This window comes from Mauremys reevesii, linkage group 9 (genome assembly GCF_016161935.1).
Source record: "Mauremys reevesii isolate NIE-2019 linkage group 9, ASM1616193v1, whole genome shotgun sequence".
NCBI classification, from domain to species: Eukaryota; Metazoa; Chordata; order Testudines; family Geoemydidae; genus Mauremys; species Mauremys reevesii.
The window spans coordinates 1964818-1983680 of NC_052631.1; the positions used below are offsets into that span (position 1 = coordinate 1964818).

Sequence of the window (18863 nt, forward strand, 5' to 3'; positions counted from 1 at the left end):
AGTCCAGTCTTTGTAACACACCCTTTAACAGTGCAGTTTAAGAGACGGCTGTTCAGTGTATCCGACATGCATCCGACGAAGTGGGTATTCACCCACGAAAGCTCATGCTCCAAAACGTCTGTTAGTCTATAAGGTGCCACAAGACTCTTTGCTACCTGTTCAGTGTAGGTAGCGGATAACGAAGAGCTCTTATCTTCTGCCTTTACAGGCCCTGGGTTGGACTATTCCCTGCCTCAGTCCATATAGAGCCCTGTGCCAGTGGGAGCAGCTGCCCCCAAGAGCGATCTGCCCCCCAGCAGAGAGTAGCAGGGTTTACACTGACACCTTGCCGGGGGGAAGTGGCACTGGAACATTTTTAATAGTTCTACTCCCCCCACCCCAGAGGAGGCTGGGACTCCAGGTGCAAAGGGCCAGCGGCCGGGACTCCAGGCGTGCAAGGCCGGCAGCCGGGACTCCGGGTGCGCGGGGCCAGCAGCCGAAACCCGGGGCGTGCAGGGTGCGAGGCTGGCAGCACCCCTGGCATTCCTAATTCCCATGCCTATGCCCTGGGGTCTGCCAGGGAAGGTAGCTGGAAGATACAGCTGACATGCCATAGGAGGGGACTTAGGAGATGCGTTAGAGCATCTCCCAGAGGGACTGGCCATGCCCCATCGGCAGCCTGTATTGTGCACTTCTGGGGTGGCACTGTCTGGCTCCCGGTGGCCCCGTGGCCTACACAGATGGCGTTGATTGGTGGGCTGGCTGGCCAGTCAGTGTGCATTGCCAGCAGGAGGGTACTGACCAGGTCTGTGCATTTCAGGCTTTGAAAATGGCCCACGCTGGGATATCGTTGTCAGAGCAGGAGGCATCGGTGGCTTCACCTTTCACGTCCCGAACCCCCAGCATAGAGTGTGTGCCCGAGCTGATCAGGTGAGCGCAGGCTCTTAGCGCACTGCTATAGCAGAGAAATCGGCTCCTATCCCACGTTACAGCTGGGCTTTCCCATCACTGCAGAACATACAGCAAACTCCAGGACCCTGAGGATGCGCTTTGCACTGCTCCTGTCTAAGAGAACAGCTTTCAACACAAGGACTATTCATTTCTTCACAGCTGCAAAGGGGGAGGCCTGCCACACTTGTGGCTCGTGTGGCTAAGAAGGGTTTCAGTGCCAGGGAAATAGGAAGAAGAAAGAGCTATAGAAAAAGACACACGTGTCCATTGTGCTAAATCTGGGCACTGCTATAGTGTCCGCCATCACAGGGCCCTGCCGGACTGTGCAAACAGCTAATAAAATAACACCTTGCGGTGCCATCCCCTGAGGATCTCAAAGCTCATAATGAACCCTTGCAATGCCCCGCGAGATAGGGAAATAACATTATCCCCATTTTACTGATTGGCAAACCAGGGTACGGAAGTTATGGACTAGATCCTGCTCCTGTTGAAGCAAAGGAAAGCAGGACTGGGCCCTAAATTAGTTGCTCAAGGCTACACACGTCATGTGACAATGGTCAAGAATCACAGAACCAGTCACTTTCTTCCGACACTGAACAAGGAACTTTATCAGAATAAGGAAAACAGTGTTATCCTTAGCACTTCTCTCTCTGCTGCTTTATTGTAGAGCTTCTGCCTAGAGCTATTCCCAACAACCCACCCCCCACAGCTTAAAGAGACAGGATTTGTATCTACACAACATAGTGAACTAGTAGGAAAGTTGGGAATAGAACCCAGGAGTCCTGACTGCTAGGGTACTGCTCTAACTAATAGACTTGCTGCCTCCCAGAACACTCCTCTGCTTTGTTTGCCTTGAACTCCATGAGCTATGGGGTTTCATTGTAGGAAGGTCAGGGCCCTGATTTCACATAGCTGAGACAGCCGTGTTCCTCCAGTGATTTGAAAAGCTCGGGGAAGAGCCGCCTGGTGTATTGTTGCCTTACTGAGAACTCTTAACCCCCCCAGCACACTTCACATTTTCAGTGCACTTTATAAACATTAGCTAGCCAGTGTCTGGGGCGAACGGCATCAGGACTACTCCCATGAGTCGGGATTAGCAGGATCACGTCCTACTGCTGCATAGCAGCATTTCAGCAAAGGAATTCATTGCTACAAAATTCAGATTCAAAAGTACAGGCCCAGATGATAATTCGTCAGGGATTCGTCATCCCATAACTCATGCACTACTTTTCAACCCGACTTTCAAAGGACTGGGGAAAGCTGCACCCCACCCTCCCCCATCCGCTAATCATTATCATCTTTTGTCTTCCATACACAGGCAAGGTCGCGCTGCTCTCGTCACTTCATTCTGCATGTTTAAGTACATGGCACTGTACAGCACCATCCAGTATCTTGGTGTTCTCCTGCTTTACTGGGTATGGTTCTGGGACCAGGAGTTTGTCAGTTAGAACTGAAGCAGGCCACTGCTCACGTAGAAGGGGGAGGAGGGTCTAATGGCCAAGACACAGCCAGGAGAGCTGGTTTCTTCTCCCAGCTGAGCCACAGACTCCTTGTGTGACCTATGGCAAGTTGCTGAACTGCTCTGTGCCTCAGTCTCCCCATCTGTAAAATGGAGCGACTTTTGCCATTGACTTCAGGGGGAGCAGGGCCAGACAAATGCACACACAGAAGGCAAGGTGCAGCATGCTATCTCAGGCCAAGGCACGTGCACAGTGATGGAGGGTGAGAAGAGAGGCTAAGGGATTGCTTGCAAAGGGGGGGCTGCAGGAGAGGAGAGAGGTTCTTTGGCAGATAAGCACAGGGAAACTTTTCAGCTGTTAAAAAGTGCTTTGGCTAAAAATGCCAGAGCGCCCCGAATTGCCTTTGGATGGAGCCTTCCCATTTAGTGAGGAGGGATTTGCATTCAGAAATCATCTGGCATCAAGAAAAGAACATGCCCCTTCAGATCAGTCTCTCTTCATTTTTTTGAATGAGCTGGAAGGATCATTAGTCTGCACAATGACCAGGCACAAAACAATTGTGTTTAGTGCAAGCTCTGTGGAAGTGCCTCCGTTGGAAGGATTGTCAGTCATGGTACACATCATCTGGCTGAATAGCATTCCCAAGGCTTTCAGAACAAACTGCAGAGTATTAGCCCCATGGAAACACTGGGGGTTTATGAAGATGAAACAAACACTATGGCAAATGTCTGATTTGTGTTTTCTTTTTGTTTCTCCTTTCAGCAACTAAACTCCTTTGGGAATTACCAATTTTTATTCCAAGATCTGGCTATTACCACTGTAATTGGTATAACAAGTAAGCTCCATAGTCACCTTTTGTGTAGGTGTGAGAATAGATCTCAGCTAATTTCTTCCTCTCTGGAAGTGTATAATCCTGCACACTGAAAAAGAATAAGAAAGCTACCCTGCAGCAAGTACAGTATATTTAAATCAGCAGAGAGGGCTTACCGCGCAATAAGAGAAAAGGGCTGTGAGCAGATGGGAAATCCTCGGTGCTGGGCTGATGGGCAGCCAGGTCTGGAGTGAGTCTCAGTAACTGGGAGAATTTCTCCTGGGCGAGAGACAACAGTGGGTCGTGCAGAGAAACTTGAGGTGGAAAGGAAGCTCAGGGCAGAGACATGCAATAAGGATGTGCTAGATATCAGAAGCAGTGGAGGAGAAATCTGGGCACTGCTGGTGGAAGGTGGGAACCAGTGCTAGAGAAGAGAGACGGGAAAAGAGAAAGACAAGTTGGAGACAGACAAGAGTAAATTGCTGGGGAGCTCTAAGCACACGGAGAGTAAGGAGAGGGGTGCTACGCCTGCAGTGCTTTCTGTGTGTGTGTGAAGGCAGACAGCAGCGCTCTGCACATGGTAGGGTTCAGAGAGCTGGGGAAAGACCTCCATTACATCAGCCTTAAAAGTGCCAGCCATGACTCTTGGTGCCTGCTGAGAGCTCCCGTGCTATGAACCCCCTGCTTGGCACCATTGCATCAGGATATTCCACTGAGCTGTACCTCTACCTGATGCTAGGGTAAATCAGGAATAACCCCCCTGAAGCGTGCACATGAGGGGAACAGCAGGCCCTGGGGTTTCCAAAATAACTTCACAGAGGTCAGATGCTGTTAATTAACCCTAAATGGCTGATAATATAGTGTCAAGATCCTGGTATCTTGGATGTACTAGTAAAAAACCCACCTCATTCTTCTTTTACCAGTGAGTTTGAACGGTGCCTACCCAAAGCTGGTCCCATACAGGCCTCCGAGCCAGCTGATCTCACCCCCCTTGCTGCTGTCCGTGGTCCTGAACATCCTGTTCAGCCTGTGCATGCAGGTTTTTGGCTTTGTGACGGTCCAGAAGCAGCCCTGGTACGCTCAGCACAACATCTACAGGTAAGCCCCGTGCTCGAGACTCCAGGCACAGTGGGGCTGGCATGCATGTAGCTACTGACAGGCCCCAGAGGAGTGATTACGTGTAATACAGCTTCTGCCGAACTCCCAGCAGAATGGTCGAGCAGGAGAGAGCAGAGCGTGAGCTCCCAGAGCCCAGGGACTGCTAGGCCAGGTGGGGCCAGGGGAGTGATGCACATCCTCAGGTGTTCACCCAGTGCTCAGACTCACTCTGCGTGGCTCTGCTTTGGCAGACACATTGAGGGGACTGGTGTAGACAGGCCGGGGTTTTCCTTGAGCGAGTCATTGGCCCTAGTGTTACGCATCATCCAGGAACTCCAGATCACTTGGGTGCGATTTCTGATAGCAAAAGGAGAGTATCTGGGGCAACAGTTACTGCTGTGCAGGTTCCTGTTTGGTTCCATGTATATGTCAATATGCCACTGGGGCACCATTACAACTGATAGCAAAGATCTGGGAAGGGGAGGTATGGTCGAGTGGTTTGCGCACAGGCTCTGAGTATCATAAGCACATAAGCACGGCCATACCGGGTCAGACCAAGGGTCCATCTAGCCCAGTATCTGTCTACTGACAGTGGCCAATGCCAGGTGCCCCAGAGGGAGTGAACCTAACAAGCAATGATCAAGTGATCTCTCTCCTGCCATCCATCTCCACCCTCTGACAAACAGAGGCTAGGGACACCAGGAGACTGGGGAATCTAGTGTCACCTCTGCCACTGCCTCACTGTTGGGCAGCTCAATTCCCCTCTCCCTGCCTCAGTTTCCTCATCTGTAAAGCAGGGATAACAAAATGTACCTCCCTCTCAGAGCTGCCAGAGTCCCATTCAGCGGTGACTGACAAGGCTCTGGGAGTCCCAGCTGGAGGCTGCCACAGCCATGCTGGCTGTCATTACTGACCACAGGGCCTCCTCTTTGACAGTGCCTGCCTCAGCGAGAATAAAAGCCATGTGGAGAATTCTTCCTCCGCTGCCACCATCGGCTTCCCCGGGATGGAGAATGCAGGTGCCAGAGAGGGGGTGGACAATGGCTACAAGAGCTATGAAAACACCACAGTGTGGCTCCTCAGCACCATCAACTGCCTCCTGGTAGCACTGGTGTTCTCCAAGGGAAAGCCTTTCCGGCAGCCCGTGTACACGAACTGTGAGTACAGTGCACTGATTCCGTGTGACAGGCAGAGCACGGCCTGGCTCAGAGCCCGAGAAAGCCAGCTCACTAGGAAACACCTTGGCAAAAGCTTTGTTGGCCAACGTTTTCAAAAATAGGGGCCCAACAATTTTTCAAAAGCATCTAACTGACTGAGACGCACGGCTCCAATGGTTCCTGGAGCTCAGCACCTCTCAGAATTTGCCCCGAACTTTGTAGATCTGTGATGCTCAGGGTCTGAGCTGGTGACTGGGGCGCATTTCAGTAAGAGGGGAATCTAGAAAAGGGCAGCCTGCTTAGCAGCTCCCCTGAACTGGTATGAAACAAACGACAAACAAATGGTATTTGGAGTCTGGTTGCCTGGAGGGGTGGGCGGCCTTTCCACGGCTAATGTGGATCAGACACACGTCAAGAAGAGAAGAACCAGAATTAAAATGCCGGCTACCCACCAGCCTTTGCTTTGGGTATCACTAAGCAGGTCTGTGCCCCCTGCAGCATTGACCAATGTCTGAGAGGGTTAGGAGTCAGGGTTTTAGTCTGAGCCCATCCCAAAGGAAAACTAAACCAAAACCAGAACATTTTCAATGGCCCCATCACCCAGTCAAGGGCCAGAGTAGCAATGAGACTCCAGAGCTGACTGCCTGTTAACTCACTGCCTGGCCCCAAAATACACCCCACAAAGACAAACTGAAAAGGAAGAAGTCCCTGGCTCTGTCTGGGATTGCGCTCTGATGGGCTCTGGTGCCCACCCAGGGGAAATCACTCCCGAGCCCCCAGCCGGCCGCTCACAAGGCCCGACCAGAAGTCAGAAATGAAGAGAACCTAGGAAGCTGTCTAGACCTTCGCCTTGCAGCACAGCTCTCCCTTCCTCACGCCTGTGAGATTCCACCAGGAAATGCTCAGCGGGCCCAGCCCCAAAGCTGCAATGGGAGGTGTTCATTGAGCTGTTAACCCTTTCTGAGGGACCAGTCCTAACATTCCCAATCACGCAAAACTCTCTTGGAATTTTCCTTGGTTTAGGGTTGAATTAGCCCAGAGTGAGGACTGCGTGTCTGGCTCTTTGTTAGGGGCACTGGCAGGGATGGGCATGAGCATCACATTTCTTTGAGATGGTTAAGAGGTGACTTGATCGTGACTGCAAGTACCTGCATGGAGAGATTTCTGACAGCAGAGGGCTTCTCAGTCCAGCACACAAAAGCAAAGCAAGATCCAGTGGCTGGAAGCTGACGATAGAGCCATTCAGACTAGAAATAAGGGGCACACTATAACAGGGCGAGTAATTCCCCCCTAGAATACCTTACCTAGGGATATGATAGATTCTCTGTCACTTGCAGTCTTTAATCAAGATCAGAAGTGATATCCTGAGTTCCATGAAAGTCAATAGCAAAACTTCCATTGACTTCAACAGGGGCAGGATTTCACCCCAGATTTCTTTCTAAGAGATGGAAGCACAAGTTACCAGGCTCGATCCAGGAATCACTGGTGAGCTTCTTTGGACTCTGTGATGCAGGAGGTCAGATTAGATCACAATGGTCCCTTCTGGCCTTAAAATCTATACATACAAGGCTTGTCTCAGCCTCGCACGTGTGTCCTTGACTGACCCATGCTGGGGTTTTTTTACTCGCTTTATTTTCCTTTTGCTCCAAACTCTTCACAATGTCATGGAAGTTTTGTGCTGCATGGTCTGGTAAATGGTGGGGGAAGGTGCTCAGGAGTACATGTGAGCAGCTGCGGATGCTCAGAACCACATTGTTTCACCTGCCTGCTCTTGTCCCTTAGATATATTTGTACTGGTGCTAGCGGTACAGCTGGGCATCTGTGTCTTCTTTGTGTTTGCCGACATTGACGGTCTCTATTCACGGCTGGATGTAAGTATCACGTCGGGATGTGTTCTCTGTGCTCTAACTCTGTATTTCATTAGAGAGTCCAGGTGGGGGAGGGAATATCTTATATTGGACCAGCTTCTGTTGGGGAGAGGGAGACAGGCTTTTGAGCTTCCTCGGGTCGGGTGAGGTAAGGTCGAAAGCTTGTCCCTCTCACCAACAGAAGTTGGTCCAGTAACAGATATTACAGCCCCCACCTTGTCCCTCTAAAATCCTGGGACTGACACGGTTACACCACTCCATACTGTATTTCATTAACAGTCGGCAGTAGGATCACATCTGACAACCTGCACAGAGTCTCACTGGGTGTTCCAGTAAGTCGGAAGCCAAGTTAAGTTTAAAGTAGGTTTGAGTCAGATGAGAAGGACTGAACATTCCTGGGACTCTGGGGATATGCATTCGGTCACCTCTACATTGCCAGACTGAAACCAGCTTGGATCTGGGCACTCTTGCCACCTGATAGCTGGATAGAGACCTATGTGTATTGTTCGGTCCAGGCCCTACTGGAGAGGTGTCTGCATCACCAAACCCACCTCACTCGGTGCCCTTGCTGGTCGTCTCAGGGAAGAGGCCAAGAATGGACTGGATACACCTGGAGGCGGCTGTTAGAGCCCGGGGCGGGGGGCGGTGTGTGGAACCTTGCAGAGCTGTCGCCCATGCTGGCCCTGCTCTGCAAGCAGAGAGAGGACTGCATTCCCTGGGGCTGCCAGCAAGCACCTTGCACCAGCACCAAAGTCGTAGTCTAATGGGCAGTCCAGAGTCTACCATGGCCTAGCCCCACAGTGCGCTGAAGTAGCATTTGTGTTCAGACAGCAACGTAAGGGCTACAGTAACTGGATCAGGAAATAGGCACATGCAGGAAACAGACCTGAGATTTCACTGCTCCTTGCCAACCGCCCATGCTGCAAATGCCTCTCCCTCCACAGCAACTCCCAGCAAGCAGAGCATGTTGTGACTGGACACAATCAGCCACTAGCTGGCACTTGAAAGGCAGCATTATCCCAGGTAGCTCCATACCCACAGTAATACATTCTCACCATCGCTGTTATAATGGACTAAAACTGGCTCTGGGAAGAAAGGTCATGACAGCAATGTCATTTGAATCTGCTTGGAAGAGAGGGATTTAGTTTACATCATAGATCAAGCCTCAATCTTTGGTGAGGAAAAATAGAAACACGTGGGAACCCAAAGTGTGGGTGAAAGCACCAATCCCTACTGGGGATCTGGGCTCCAGCCCTCAAATGAGTTGAAGCAAAACCAGAGATTCCAAGACACCCAACCTTTGGGAAGTTTGGATCTGGATTCGGAGATGGAATGACCTTTCTCTCACTCTTGCTCTTTAAAAAAGAAGGAGAGAAATTAGATTTCCAGTTCCAAAGCTGCAGCTCTATTTTCTCTGCTGAGTCATGAGATTAAAGGCTATTTCAGTTCTTCTTTATCAGGATTTCATCATGCTAGAGACCAAGCTCACCCCCCTCAGCTCAGCAGGTAGTGGCTGATACGTCCAGCCAAATGAGGAGCCCGTTGTCAGCTCATACAAATGCTCGTAGGTGCACACACATTGCTGACTGGCTTCCATCTCCCTTTCTCCCAGCTCGTGTGCACCCCCACCTTCTGGAGAATCTCCATGGTGATAATGCTGCTGATCACATTCGCTGTGTCCTTCGTTGTAGAGGTGAGAGCCTGTGTTTAATCTCACCTTTAAGATTGTCCAAATAGCAAAATGGGTCTGGACGCTCCCCACTCCCTGGTCACTTGCAGAATTAATGGTGAACGCTTTGACAATGGGTGAAAAAAAGGACTCAGTTGCATGGTGGAACTGGAGGTGGCATTCGCTGCTATACAGGCTCATAGTGCCAAACGCTGTGTCTGCAGATGGGCTCGTTCATAACCAACAGTCTCACTCGGGTAGGGCTGCTAGGAGAAGCCTACAGCATCCTTGTGCTTCAGGGGTACATTTACCGCTACAGGGGTCAAGAGGGACTGTGTACACCCTCCAGCTCCTCCGCTATCCTGGCCTATGCACCACAGTGCCCAATTGGCTAATTATGGACTATATCCCTGGCATCCGGCACTGGGCACGTCAGGCAGCAGATGTGGGGACTAAGGTCTGAGCTGATAGGGGGACTCCTGTGCTGCTAAGAATTTCATTCTTCCCTCCTTGCAGCAGCTTATCTGCAGGGCTCTTTCTGCAGAGGGAGCCCAACCGGCTCCCAAAACTCCACAGTGTGTACTGGGGGGAAGGATGCTTTCCCCAGGGTGTTGGCTCTGTATATTACTCCCATATGGCATAGGTCTCTGCCCCAGCTTGACCAAGCGTGGGAACATCTAGAAAAGCAGCGCACACTGGGATCCATATGTACAAACCTGGCAGCGGGCTGCTGCATCCCAGCCTCGGCGTCTTTCCTCCTGAGATGAGCTGCCAGCACTGGGACCACTGCTCCCGCTGGGTGATGGCCCATCTCTCGGGGCCAGAGAAGGGTTTGGATCTTCTTCCTCATCTTCAGAGTTTTCCACTCAAATGCTGCAGATTAGCAGAAGGCAGGCAGCTGTGGCCCCACTTCTCATTGAGAGGTCGGACCTGAATGGTCGTATCCACATGAAGGGCCTCAGCCGCAGAGGGCTAGTTCCTCCAGAAAGTGGCTTGTGCCCAGAGGTAGGCATGGGGCAAAGTCCTTAAGCAACTAGTGGTTACTGATGAGTAACTTTTCATTCGTCCACAGTGGACACGTCCAGCAACAGCTTCATGAGCTGCAGAGACATTGCACAACAGCATAGGGCAGGCGGTGAAGAACACTATATCCTGCTGAAACTGCAGAGGCCACCTAGATAGGTTTGAATCATCCAGAGTGGGCTTTGACCAGCAACCAGGGCTGGTGCAACCATTTAGGTCACCTAGGCGGTCACCTAGGGTGCTGGCATTTGGGGGGCGCCATTTTCTTTGGCAGCGACTGCAGCGGCCGGATCTTCAGCCACCCCAGTCACTGCCTGCATTTAGGCGGAGGGAGCTGGGCAGGGGAGCACGGGGAGGGCCGTCTGCAGCAAGTAAGGGGGAGGGGGCGGCATGCAGGGGAACTCCTCGCCCCAGCTCACCCCTGCTCTGCCTCCTCCTCGAGCACGCTGTGGCTGCTTCACTTCTCCCGCCTCCCAGGCTTGTGGCGCCTAAGCTGATTGGCACTGCAAGCCTGGGAGGCGGGAGAAGTGAAGCAGCTCACCCCTGCCCCACCTCCTCCCTGAGCACGCCGTGGCTGCTTCACTTCTCCCGCCTCCCAGGCTTGCGGCGCCAATCAGCTTAGGCGCCATAAGCCTGGGAGGCAGGAGAAGTGAAGCAGCGACGGTGTGCTCGTGTTCGTGCGCGGAGCAGGGGTGAGCTGGGGCGGGGGGGGTGCCTCAGAGTGGAGGGTGGGGAGCTGCCGCAAGGGGAGCGCCTCCGGGCAGAGTGGGGGAGCTGCCACAAGCGGGGGGTGCCTCAGGGCAGGGGTGCGGGGGGGGGAAGGCGCAAGCTGGAAGTTTCGCTTAGGGCGCGAAACATCCTTGCACCGGCCCTGCCAGCAACCTCCCAACTCAGCTACCAGGGCAGCTTTTCGTGTGAATGATTCATAGGCTGGCGATCCCTTCTGGTTTATAGCAGCAGAAATTAATTGTGTGCATGCAGAAAGCATGAGATTCCTTCTCTGCAGAGACAATACGGCTCTAGCTTATTTCCATGCTGGACCCGCTTTCCTTTACCCCCACATACTGGCCACACGGCAATGAAGCAGGTCAGTGAAGCTGGTGGGGAAGGGAGGCGAGTTGCAGCTTGAATTTAGACCGACTTGGTACTGAAGAGTTCCCAACACCTTGGAGCCATACAGAGTTTGTTAAAGGAAATGCACCTGCCTGTGGGCAGAGAGGATGGTTCAGGGTCTTGATCACGGGAACTTTTACTCTTTAGGTCACTGCTCCAGTTCCATCCCAAGTCAACAGTAGCCCAATGTTGTACCAGCAGTGGCTGCTGGGAAGCCCATGTGAGCAGCACTGGTGATCCCCCTCCAGATCCTAGTGGATCAATGGCCGTGCTTGGCACCCACTGCTGGCAGCTACCCCACGGGACCCAGGAGTGAATGAACATCGAGAGATGAACTCCTCTCTTACCCTCCAGTCATTAGGCAGTGTGGAGTGAAGCACCATCCACCCCATTGCCAGAAGCCCTCAGTACCTTGGGCTGATTTTCAGAGCTGTGAAGTCCCATTGGGCTGAGTGGGGTTGCTAGGGTGTAACTAGCAGCAGGAGCGTTTGAAGCAGGCAGCCCAGGGGTTGTGCGGTGAGGTATATCAGCAGGACAGGGTGGGAGAGTTGCATTCCCACTCCTTGTGCCGAGCCTGTCCTGTGCTTGAAGGGGGACAGCCGTGCTCTAGGCTTGTCAGTAGTTGACTCTTGGCCCTTACTTTCACAGGAGGCAGTCATTGAAAACAGAGCCCTCTGGATGCTGCTCAAAAAGTGCTTCCGGTACCAGTCCAAGAGCCATTACAAGAGGCTGCAAAGGATGCTGGAGCAGGACTCAGCCTGGCCTCCTCTGAACGAAACCGTCTTCTCAGAGTCCAGGGGGATACCAGTGGAGGACACCAGGGTAGCTTACAGGAATCCAGTGTTTGAAAGCAATGAGGATATGCTCTGAAGGAAGTGGCAGGGCAGACGTGCAGGGCAAGGCTGCAGCTGGCCATGAAAGGAGTAGGCTGTAAAGATGTATGGCTAGAGCTGGGACTGGCCGAATCCCCACACCTGGTTGAACCTCCGGGCCCACATTCCCCATGCCAGGGTCACTTCGTGACACACCAGAAGCATAACGTGGCCGTAAATCCAGCTCTGGTGGCACAGAGCCAGTACAACGGTTTCCCCCGCAGGCAGCCCAGGTTGTGTGGCTCTGCCCCAGCGACCCGTGGCCGCTGGCACTGGGGTAAGTCGGAGGAGTCTGGTCTAGCTTGGGATAGCGCATCAGTAGCTGAAGGACATCACCTTTGCAGCCCCCTGCTGAGCTGCACCGCGTGATCCTCAGCCACAGCTCAGGCCAGGGCCTCACCTTGGTAATGAGCAGAGCCAACGCTCCTGCCTGCAGTGCCCCTCGGACAGAGCGTGTACAGAACTCGGCTCTCTGTTGAGGCTGGACACAGACGGACCCGCTGGTTGCCTAGCTCCCAGCCTCTGCTGCCTCGTGTTGCCACACAAGGTCTCCCTAAGTCCTGCCTGTTCTGAGCTCTCCTGGAAGCCTGGGGGTTGGAAATCTGGACCCCAACAGTTCTGAGTGTTTGATTCAGCCCATCACAGTGATAGACTGGAGCGGTAAGCTCAGATCCCAAACCAGGACCCCAATGACCCACCCTGGCTGAGATGCACTCAGGGCAGGAACAGAGTTGGAGAGGCCAAGGAAGCTTTTCTGGCCTTGGCTCACCCCTACAGTACGTTAGAGCAGCCTCACAGCTGCTCTGGTTTTTGCTTGAGCTGCACATGGCCCACTAGGGGGCTTAGACAGCCAACAGAGCCTGAACCCCCACCGAGAACCACCCAGCCAGGGCTGCAACAGGGACAGTGCAGAGCCGCTCTACCAGCTTTTTGCTGCCAGGGAGCCTGCTTACACGGAGAATCTTTAACAGCTTTGAGGACTTCGGCAGCTCAGCCAGGGGTCATGGGCCTATTACAGGAGTGGGGGTGGGGGGGTGGTTTTGTGGCCTGCAACATGCAGGAGGGCAGCCTAGATGATTCTGACATTTCCTTCTGGCCTTGACGTCTATGGTTACGTCAGGCCCATCCCTAATAATGCTCACAACGGTATTCTTACTCCTGCTGTTATTTTAAATGATGTAGCTGTAATATGAGACTGCACTTTATTTTCAAATTAAAATCTATTTTCCGGATATAAATGCATTGACTCCAGATAGTCTCTCCTCGATTAGTGCGTGTTTCTGGGATTTCCATTTTCAAAAAACCCCACATCCAATAAAATTGCTGAGATTTACAAATGAAGCATCCCACTCTATGGGCTAGAGCAGGCTTCCAATGACCAGATGCTGGTTTCCCCTGCTCCCAAGTGTTCCCACCCAGCCTTACTCCTCTCCTCCAGCTCTCTTGGACTGGGCAACAAAGCTGCTAAAATAGTCAACATCAGAATGATTTTGTTTGGCTGATTTAGGTGGTTTCACACCCTGCATATTGTCATTTTCTGCGACTCTTCAGGAGACTGCGAATTTTTCACACTGATCTATGTGAAACACCGAAAAGCCACTTTCACTCTAAAAGGAACACTTGAGCACAGGTGTGCGTGTATGCTCCATCGTAGCCCTCTCCAGTTTGGCTTTTCCCCTGGCACGTCCTGAAACCACTCTCACCAAAGTCGGTAATGAGAATTCTTCCTAGCCCAACCTCAGAACCAGTACTCGATCCTCACCCTCCTACATGGGTCAGCTGACTTGGACACCGCTGCTGATGCTCCTCTCAAAATTTTGTCCTCCCTTGAGTTCCAGGATTCTGACCCATCTTGGTGGTTCTCCTACTGCTCCTTCCGCCTGTTATCACAGCTACTACAGGTATGTCTACTCAAGCTGGACCCCTTAGGGCTCTGCCTGGTCCCCTTATCTCTGTGTAATCATATCTGCAAACAGAAATGTAACTACCATCTCTACACTGACAGTGCCCAGATCTCTCTCTTTACTCCACACCTGTCTCCTTCTGTCCAAACTAAAATCTCGGCCTGTCACTCTGACACCCCTCACGTATATCTGAGCACAAGCTCAGCATAGCTAAACCAGAGCCCTAGATCTTCCCACACACCCCAAGCCCTCCCTGATACCTCCTTTCTTGCCCACTGTGGACACCACCACCATCTGGCCCATCACTCAGGCCCAGAACCTGGGTGTCATCTTTGATTCGGACATCTTGCTGGGCCCTCATATCCAGCCTCTGTCTACACTGAAAATGTTCTATCAACATAGTGCCTTGATCAGGGGTGTGGGGAAAAATTGCCCAACTGTCACTGTCACGCTGCCAGCCACCCCCAGTGTAGATGCAGTTACGTCGACAGAAGAAGGCCTCTGTCAATGTAGCTACCACCCTTCAGAGAGGCAACATTCTTACACCGATGGAAAAACCCCTTCTGTCAGCTGGGGGCTATACCGGCAGAGCTGTGCTGGTTCAGTCTACATTGTTCAGACACAGCCAAAGTCTTGCATATTCTTTCTGTGTAACATCACCAAGATACATCCTTTCCTATCCATTCACTTGGCTATGGGCTTAGAATCATAGAATCTCAGGGTTGGAAGGGACCTCAGGAGGTCTCTAGTCCAATCCCCTGCTCACAGCAGGACCAATCCCCAGACAGATTTTTGCCCCAGATCCCTAAATGGCCCCCTCAAGGATTGAACTCACAACCCTGGGTTTAGCAGGGTAATGCTCAAACCACTGAGCTATCCCTCCCCCGAGGGGCTTCTCTGCACTTGAAACGCTACAGCTACAGCAGTAGTGCTTCCCTGTAGATTCTCACTACAGCGATGGGGGCGGTTCTCCCACTGCCGTTGTTAATCTGCCTCCCCAAGAGGCGGTAACTAGATTGACAGAAGAGTTCTTCCATTGCTCTAGCGCTGTCTACTCCAGGGGTTATGTCGCCTTCACTACGTCGCTCAAAGGGGGTGGATTTTTCACCCCGCTGAGTGACCTGACCTACGACTCTCCTCATCTCACGTCTTGATTACTGCAACATCCTTTTCTCTGGCCTTGACAAACGCAGTCCTGCCCTGCGCATATCCCTTCAGAATACCGCTACGAAGACCATTTTCCTAGCCAGTTGCTTTCACCATGTCAACTGTGCATCCCTCCACTGGCTCCCCACTGTCTATTGTATCAAGCATAAGTGACTTGTCTGCATTTTCAGAGCTCTTCAGTCAGTCCCCTCCTACTTGTCATCTCTCATGCATGCCCCAGCGCTGCCTTCCCTGGTTGCGGCCCTGCAAACTTGCTTTCCACTTATTAGCCACTGCCGGATAATGGCAGCTTTTTGCTGGCAACCAAGAGGTAGCTAACAAGCAGAATCTCGGTATCTCAGATTCAGAGGCACAGTGTAGCTGAATCGGGTTTGTAAGGCCAGTCCATGCAGAGATGGGGACCGCTCTCAGGTGGCCCCAGCTCCAACCTGGCGCTCAGTCCCATTACACTATGCTGCCTCTATGGCACACACACACATTGGTTCTGTTCCAGCCTGGGGGGCTTTACCAACCCTGAGTGTCTGAACTCCAAACAAAGTGAAACTCATTCAGAGCCACGCAGTTTCATTGGGTTTTGATACAAACCAGAAATGGGTCAGATTTGTTCATGAATCTTTCTACACAGCTGGGGTGAGTTTCTAGTTAGTGACAAACCCTGACACCAGTCGAACGCCATGTGGTTTCAGATTTTGCTATGAGCATTTCCTACAATTCTGGGTTTCACTAGGGTGGCAGGCTAGTGTAGCTTTTTCCTCCAATCTCATCCCTAGATACCCCAGGATCATTTCACTGGAGGCCAGAGCCACTCCATAATGTCTGAGAAAGCAAAGGAACAAATTCTAAGAACTCATGTACAGAAACGTACCTGAGCAGGTAGCCGCAAGAATGCTACAGGCTGGGCAACATCACCTGAATCTGTCACAACTGACATTCATATAGCAACCGTCACCCCCAGGAAACTGGAAAGGCTTCACCATCTCCGCCAGCTAAAGAAAGAGATCCCTTTACCTGCCCCCAACACACGGCTGTACCCACGGTGAAATGGGGCAGCTTACCTGGAGCAGGTGAGGGTGGGAACACCGTGCAATGGCTGGGGATGGGATGTGAAGAAGAACGAATTGAAATGGCAGTGGGGGAGAAGTAAGTTGGGTGCCTAAATAAAAGCAGCGTGAGGATGTTCAGCAATGCTGGGCCCGTTGGAACTGAGCTAGGCCATCGGGTCAATCACTGCCACTGCAACGAGGCAGGGCGGTGTTTAAGGATGGCAGTTGGTTAGGACCAGCGTTACGTCCCATCTGACCCACGGTCCCTATGCTATCACAGCACCCTTTCACCAGGCTGTGGACGTGTTCCAAAAGGAGACACCAACCCTACATCCGCCAGCCACTGGGTGATGTCTGGATCCGGAAGGTCCCCATCAGAACATTACTGACTCAGCCAGGCTCTGTTTAGCTTGGGAGAGCGGATAGGATCACAACACAATGTGGGGTGGCGATACCATATCATTTTCAGCTGGCTTCAGTGTGTATTGCAGTAGGAGATCATTAGGTAGAAATAAGACTCTGAGTTTATCCCCATTGCTACAATCCCCACTCGCTGCGGAGAATGACCAGCAGCTAGTTCCCAGGCACTGTTAGGTCAGTAGAACAATGCAGTGTTTGCAGTCACGCTAAGCTGCTTATATACCACAGCCCTGCCTGTCAACCCACCACCTACCTACTTTCTTCCCACAGATTTGCTGGCACCTATACTTCAAACCAGCTGTACTGTAGCATCTCATTCATGGTGGAACCTCTGCAAGGACTCAAGTCCAGTTACTCCTGTGAATAGTCCCCCCCTCCAAATAAAGTCAAACCAGGACTCTATTTAGGGACAGAACGGGAAATATTCAAGTTTAAAGAAAAACCCAGCTCCAAACACCCCTCAAACTTTGGGGTGTTCAAATCCAGATCTATCTCCACATTTCAAGGCTAGAACCTACATCTGATTTGTCTTATGCTGCTAGATGTCACAGTGACACTAGCAGTAATAGAGTAGCTATTCCTTTCTGGGCCACCCTATCTACCAGGAAATATAGCAGAGCATTGGGGTGCTATTTGTACAAACTCAAACACATGAGTTGCTAGGAAAGCAGGCGAGGTGTAGGCTGCAAGTTGCTCTCTTCATGTTGCTAGACCCGGGGCGCTTTGGAAGTACAGTCTTGTAACAATGCAAGGAACAAGCTGACAATGGAGAAGTTGGCTTGGTGCTTGAAAATAACATTTACAAAAGCCTTCCAGACGTGGTCATAAAATTGTGAGTCAAAGTGCTCGTGAACAGAGACGGATTAATAGTCCTGGAGCTTGAACAATAGGCACCAGAAGTATAACATGCATCTGTCAAAGTTAGACTCAGGACTCACAGTTTGTCAGACCACTCTGTTTTATTAGCTCAGCGCTCTGCTAATAATACCCAGATAATGTGAGCCCCATGCAAGACACAAACTATCTTATTTATACAGATAAAAGGATGAGAACTTAACAAGATAACAAAGGGAGCAGAATCAGATAAGTTTACCTGGGCTAGGCATGCATATTTTATTCCCTTACTAACTACTACCCATCTTCTGTTAATGTTTTGCCATTAGCACCATTGTTTATGCCTAATGTTTCTTTTCCTGGCACCTGTATTTCAACATTTCTTATTTCTGCTTAAAGGTACATACAACATTTCTTTAATCCATTCTTATTTTTACAATATAATTTATTCTACTTTCACAATCCCTCCTTTTGGTCAAGCTTACGCCATGACCAAAATTTTACTGGGTTTTACATATTAACCGTTTTTTATCTCTTTGTTCATTAGCAATATTTAAAATTATTGTATTAGCACTCTGTTCTGGGGCAGTTACCTGAGTAGCATGCCTTACACAATTTTGGGTACAACAGGAGACTAACTGAAAACATACAAAAATTATTAGGATTCCAAACAGGATAGTCAGGGCTTCCTGAAACAACCAGTTTCCTATGCCAGAGAAATTGAACAGGTTACTTAGCCACTTCCATAAAGAACTCGGCTCTTCATGGGGAAGATATGCGATTTGTTCTAAGTGGCTAGCGTGATCTATTACCTCATTGGTATCGTCAGGTATAAACACACAACATTGTTTTCCAATGAGAGCACAGGTCCCTCCTTTGGCCGCCAGCACTATGTACAATGCCTGACGGTTTTGGAGGCCACCTGTCGGATTGCCCCTGTTTCTTTGGCCAGGGCTCAAACTTTCTCCAGTTTTATTTGCCATTATTTTAACTACTTCTTTTAACCTCAGGAGCCTTTTTTTTTTTTGGCCTGGTGTATTACTCCCCCAAGTGAGTTAAAGGAACTGCCAATAGTCTCTTCCCAGGTGTCATTACTGTTCCATATTGTGTTAAACGGACAAGGTCCTCCAGTGAGGTCTGGGGAATTGAGTGGGATAGCCAGGACAGGAACATCAGTTTGAGAGTGGGCTGGGATGTGGCTGCAGACCCAGCATTTAGAAATATTAAGGGTCTGAGCTATCCACACTTGCTGCTGGATAAAAGAATTGTCATTGTGGACTCCCCAGACCTTCAGACACCAACAGCCGAGGAACAGGCACCACATGTTGGAGGCAGGGCCCTTCTGGTTCTGACAACCTCAACTGAGGGAACTGTAGTCACAGTTTTATGTCCACCAGGCAGCAGGCGCTAGGCTCACTACTGCTTTTTCTTGGGCCTTGCTTTAGGGTAGTCGTCTGCTTCTGGCAACCCTTACGAGAACGTAGATTGTAAGGT

At 51.1% G+C, this 18863-nt stretch overlaps 1 protein-coding gene across 2 annotated transcripts in view; it reads left to right on the forward strand.

Moving 5' to 3' along the window:
• ATP13A4 (ATPase 13A4) overlaps window positions 1-13226 on the forward strand; it is a 65225-nt gene extending 51999 nt beyond the window's left edge. For both annotated transcript variants that reach the window (XM_039489152.1, XM_039489153.1), the window contains 8 exons: window positions 800-909; window positions 2249-2345; window positions 3153-3225; window positions 4125-4299; window positions 5236-5456; window positions 7239-7327; window positions 8937-9017; window positions 11778-13226. In XM_039489152.1, coding sequence (XP_039345086.1) covers window positions 800-909; window positions 2249-2345; window positions 3153-3225; window positions 4125-4299; window positions 5236-5456; window positions 7239-7327; window positions 8937-9017; window positions 11778-11999 — 1068 coding nt within the window. In that variant the 3' untranslated portion in view covers window positions 12000-13226. The remainder of the gene's footprint in view (window positions 1-799; window positions 910-2248; window positions 2346-3152; window positions 3226-4124; window positions 4300-5235; window positions 5457-7238; window positions 7328-8936; window positions 9018-11777) is intronic.
• Window positions 13227-18863: the final 5637 nt, after the last annotated feature.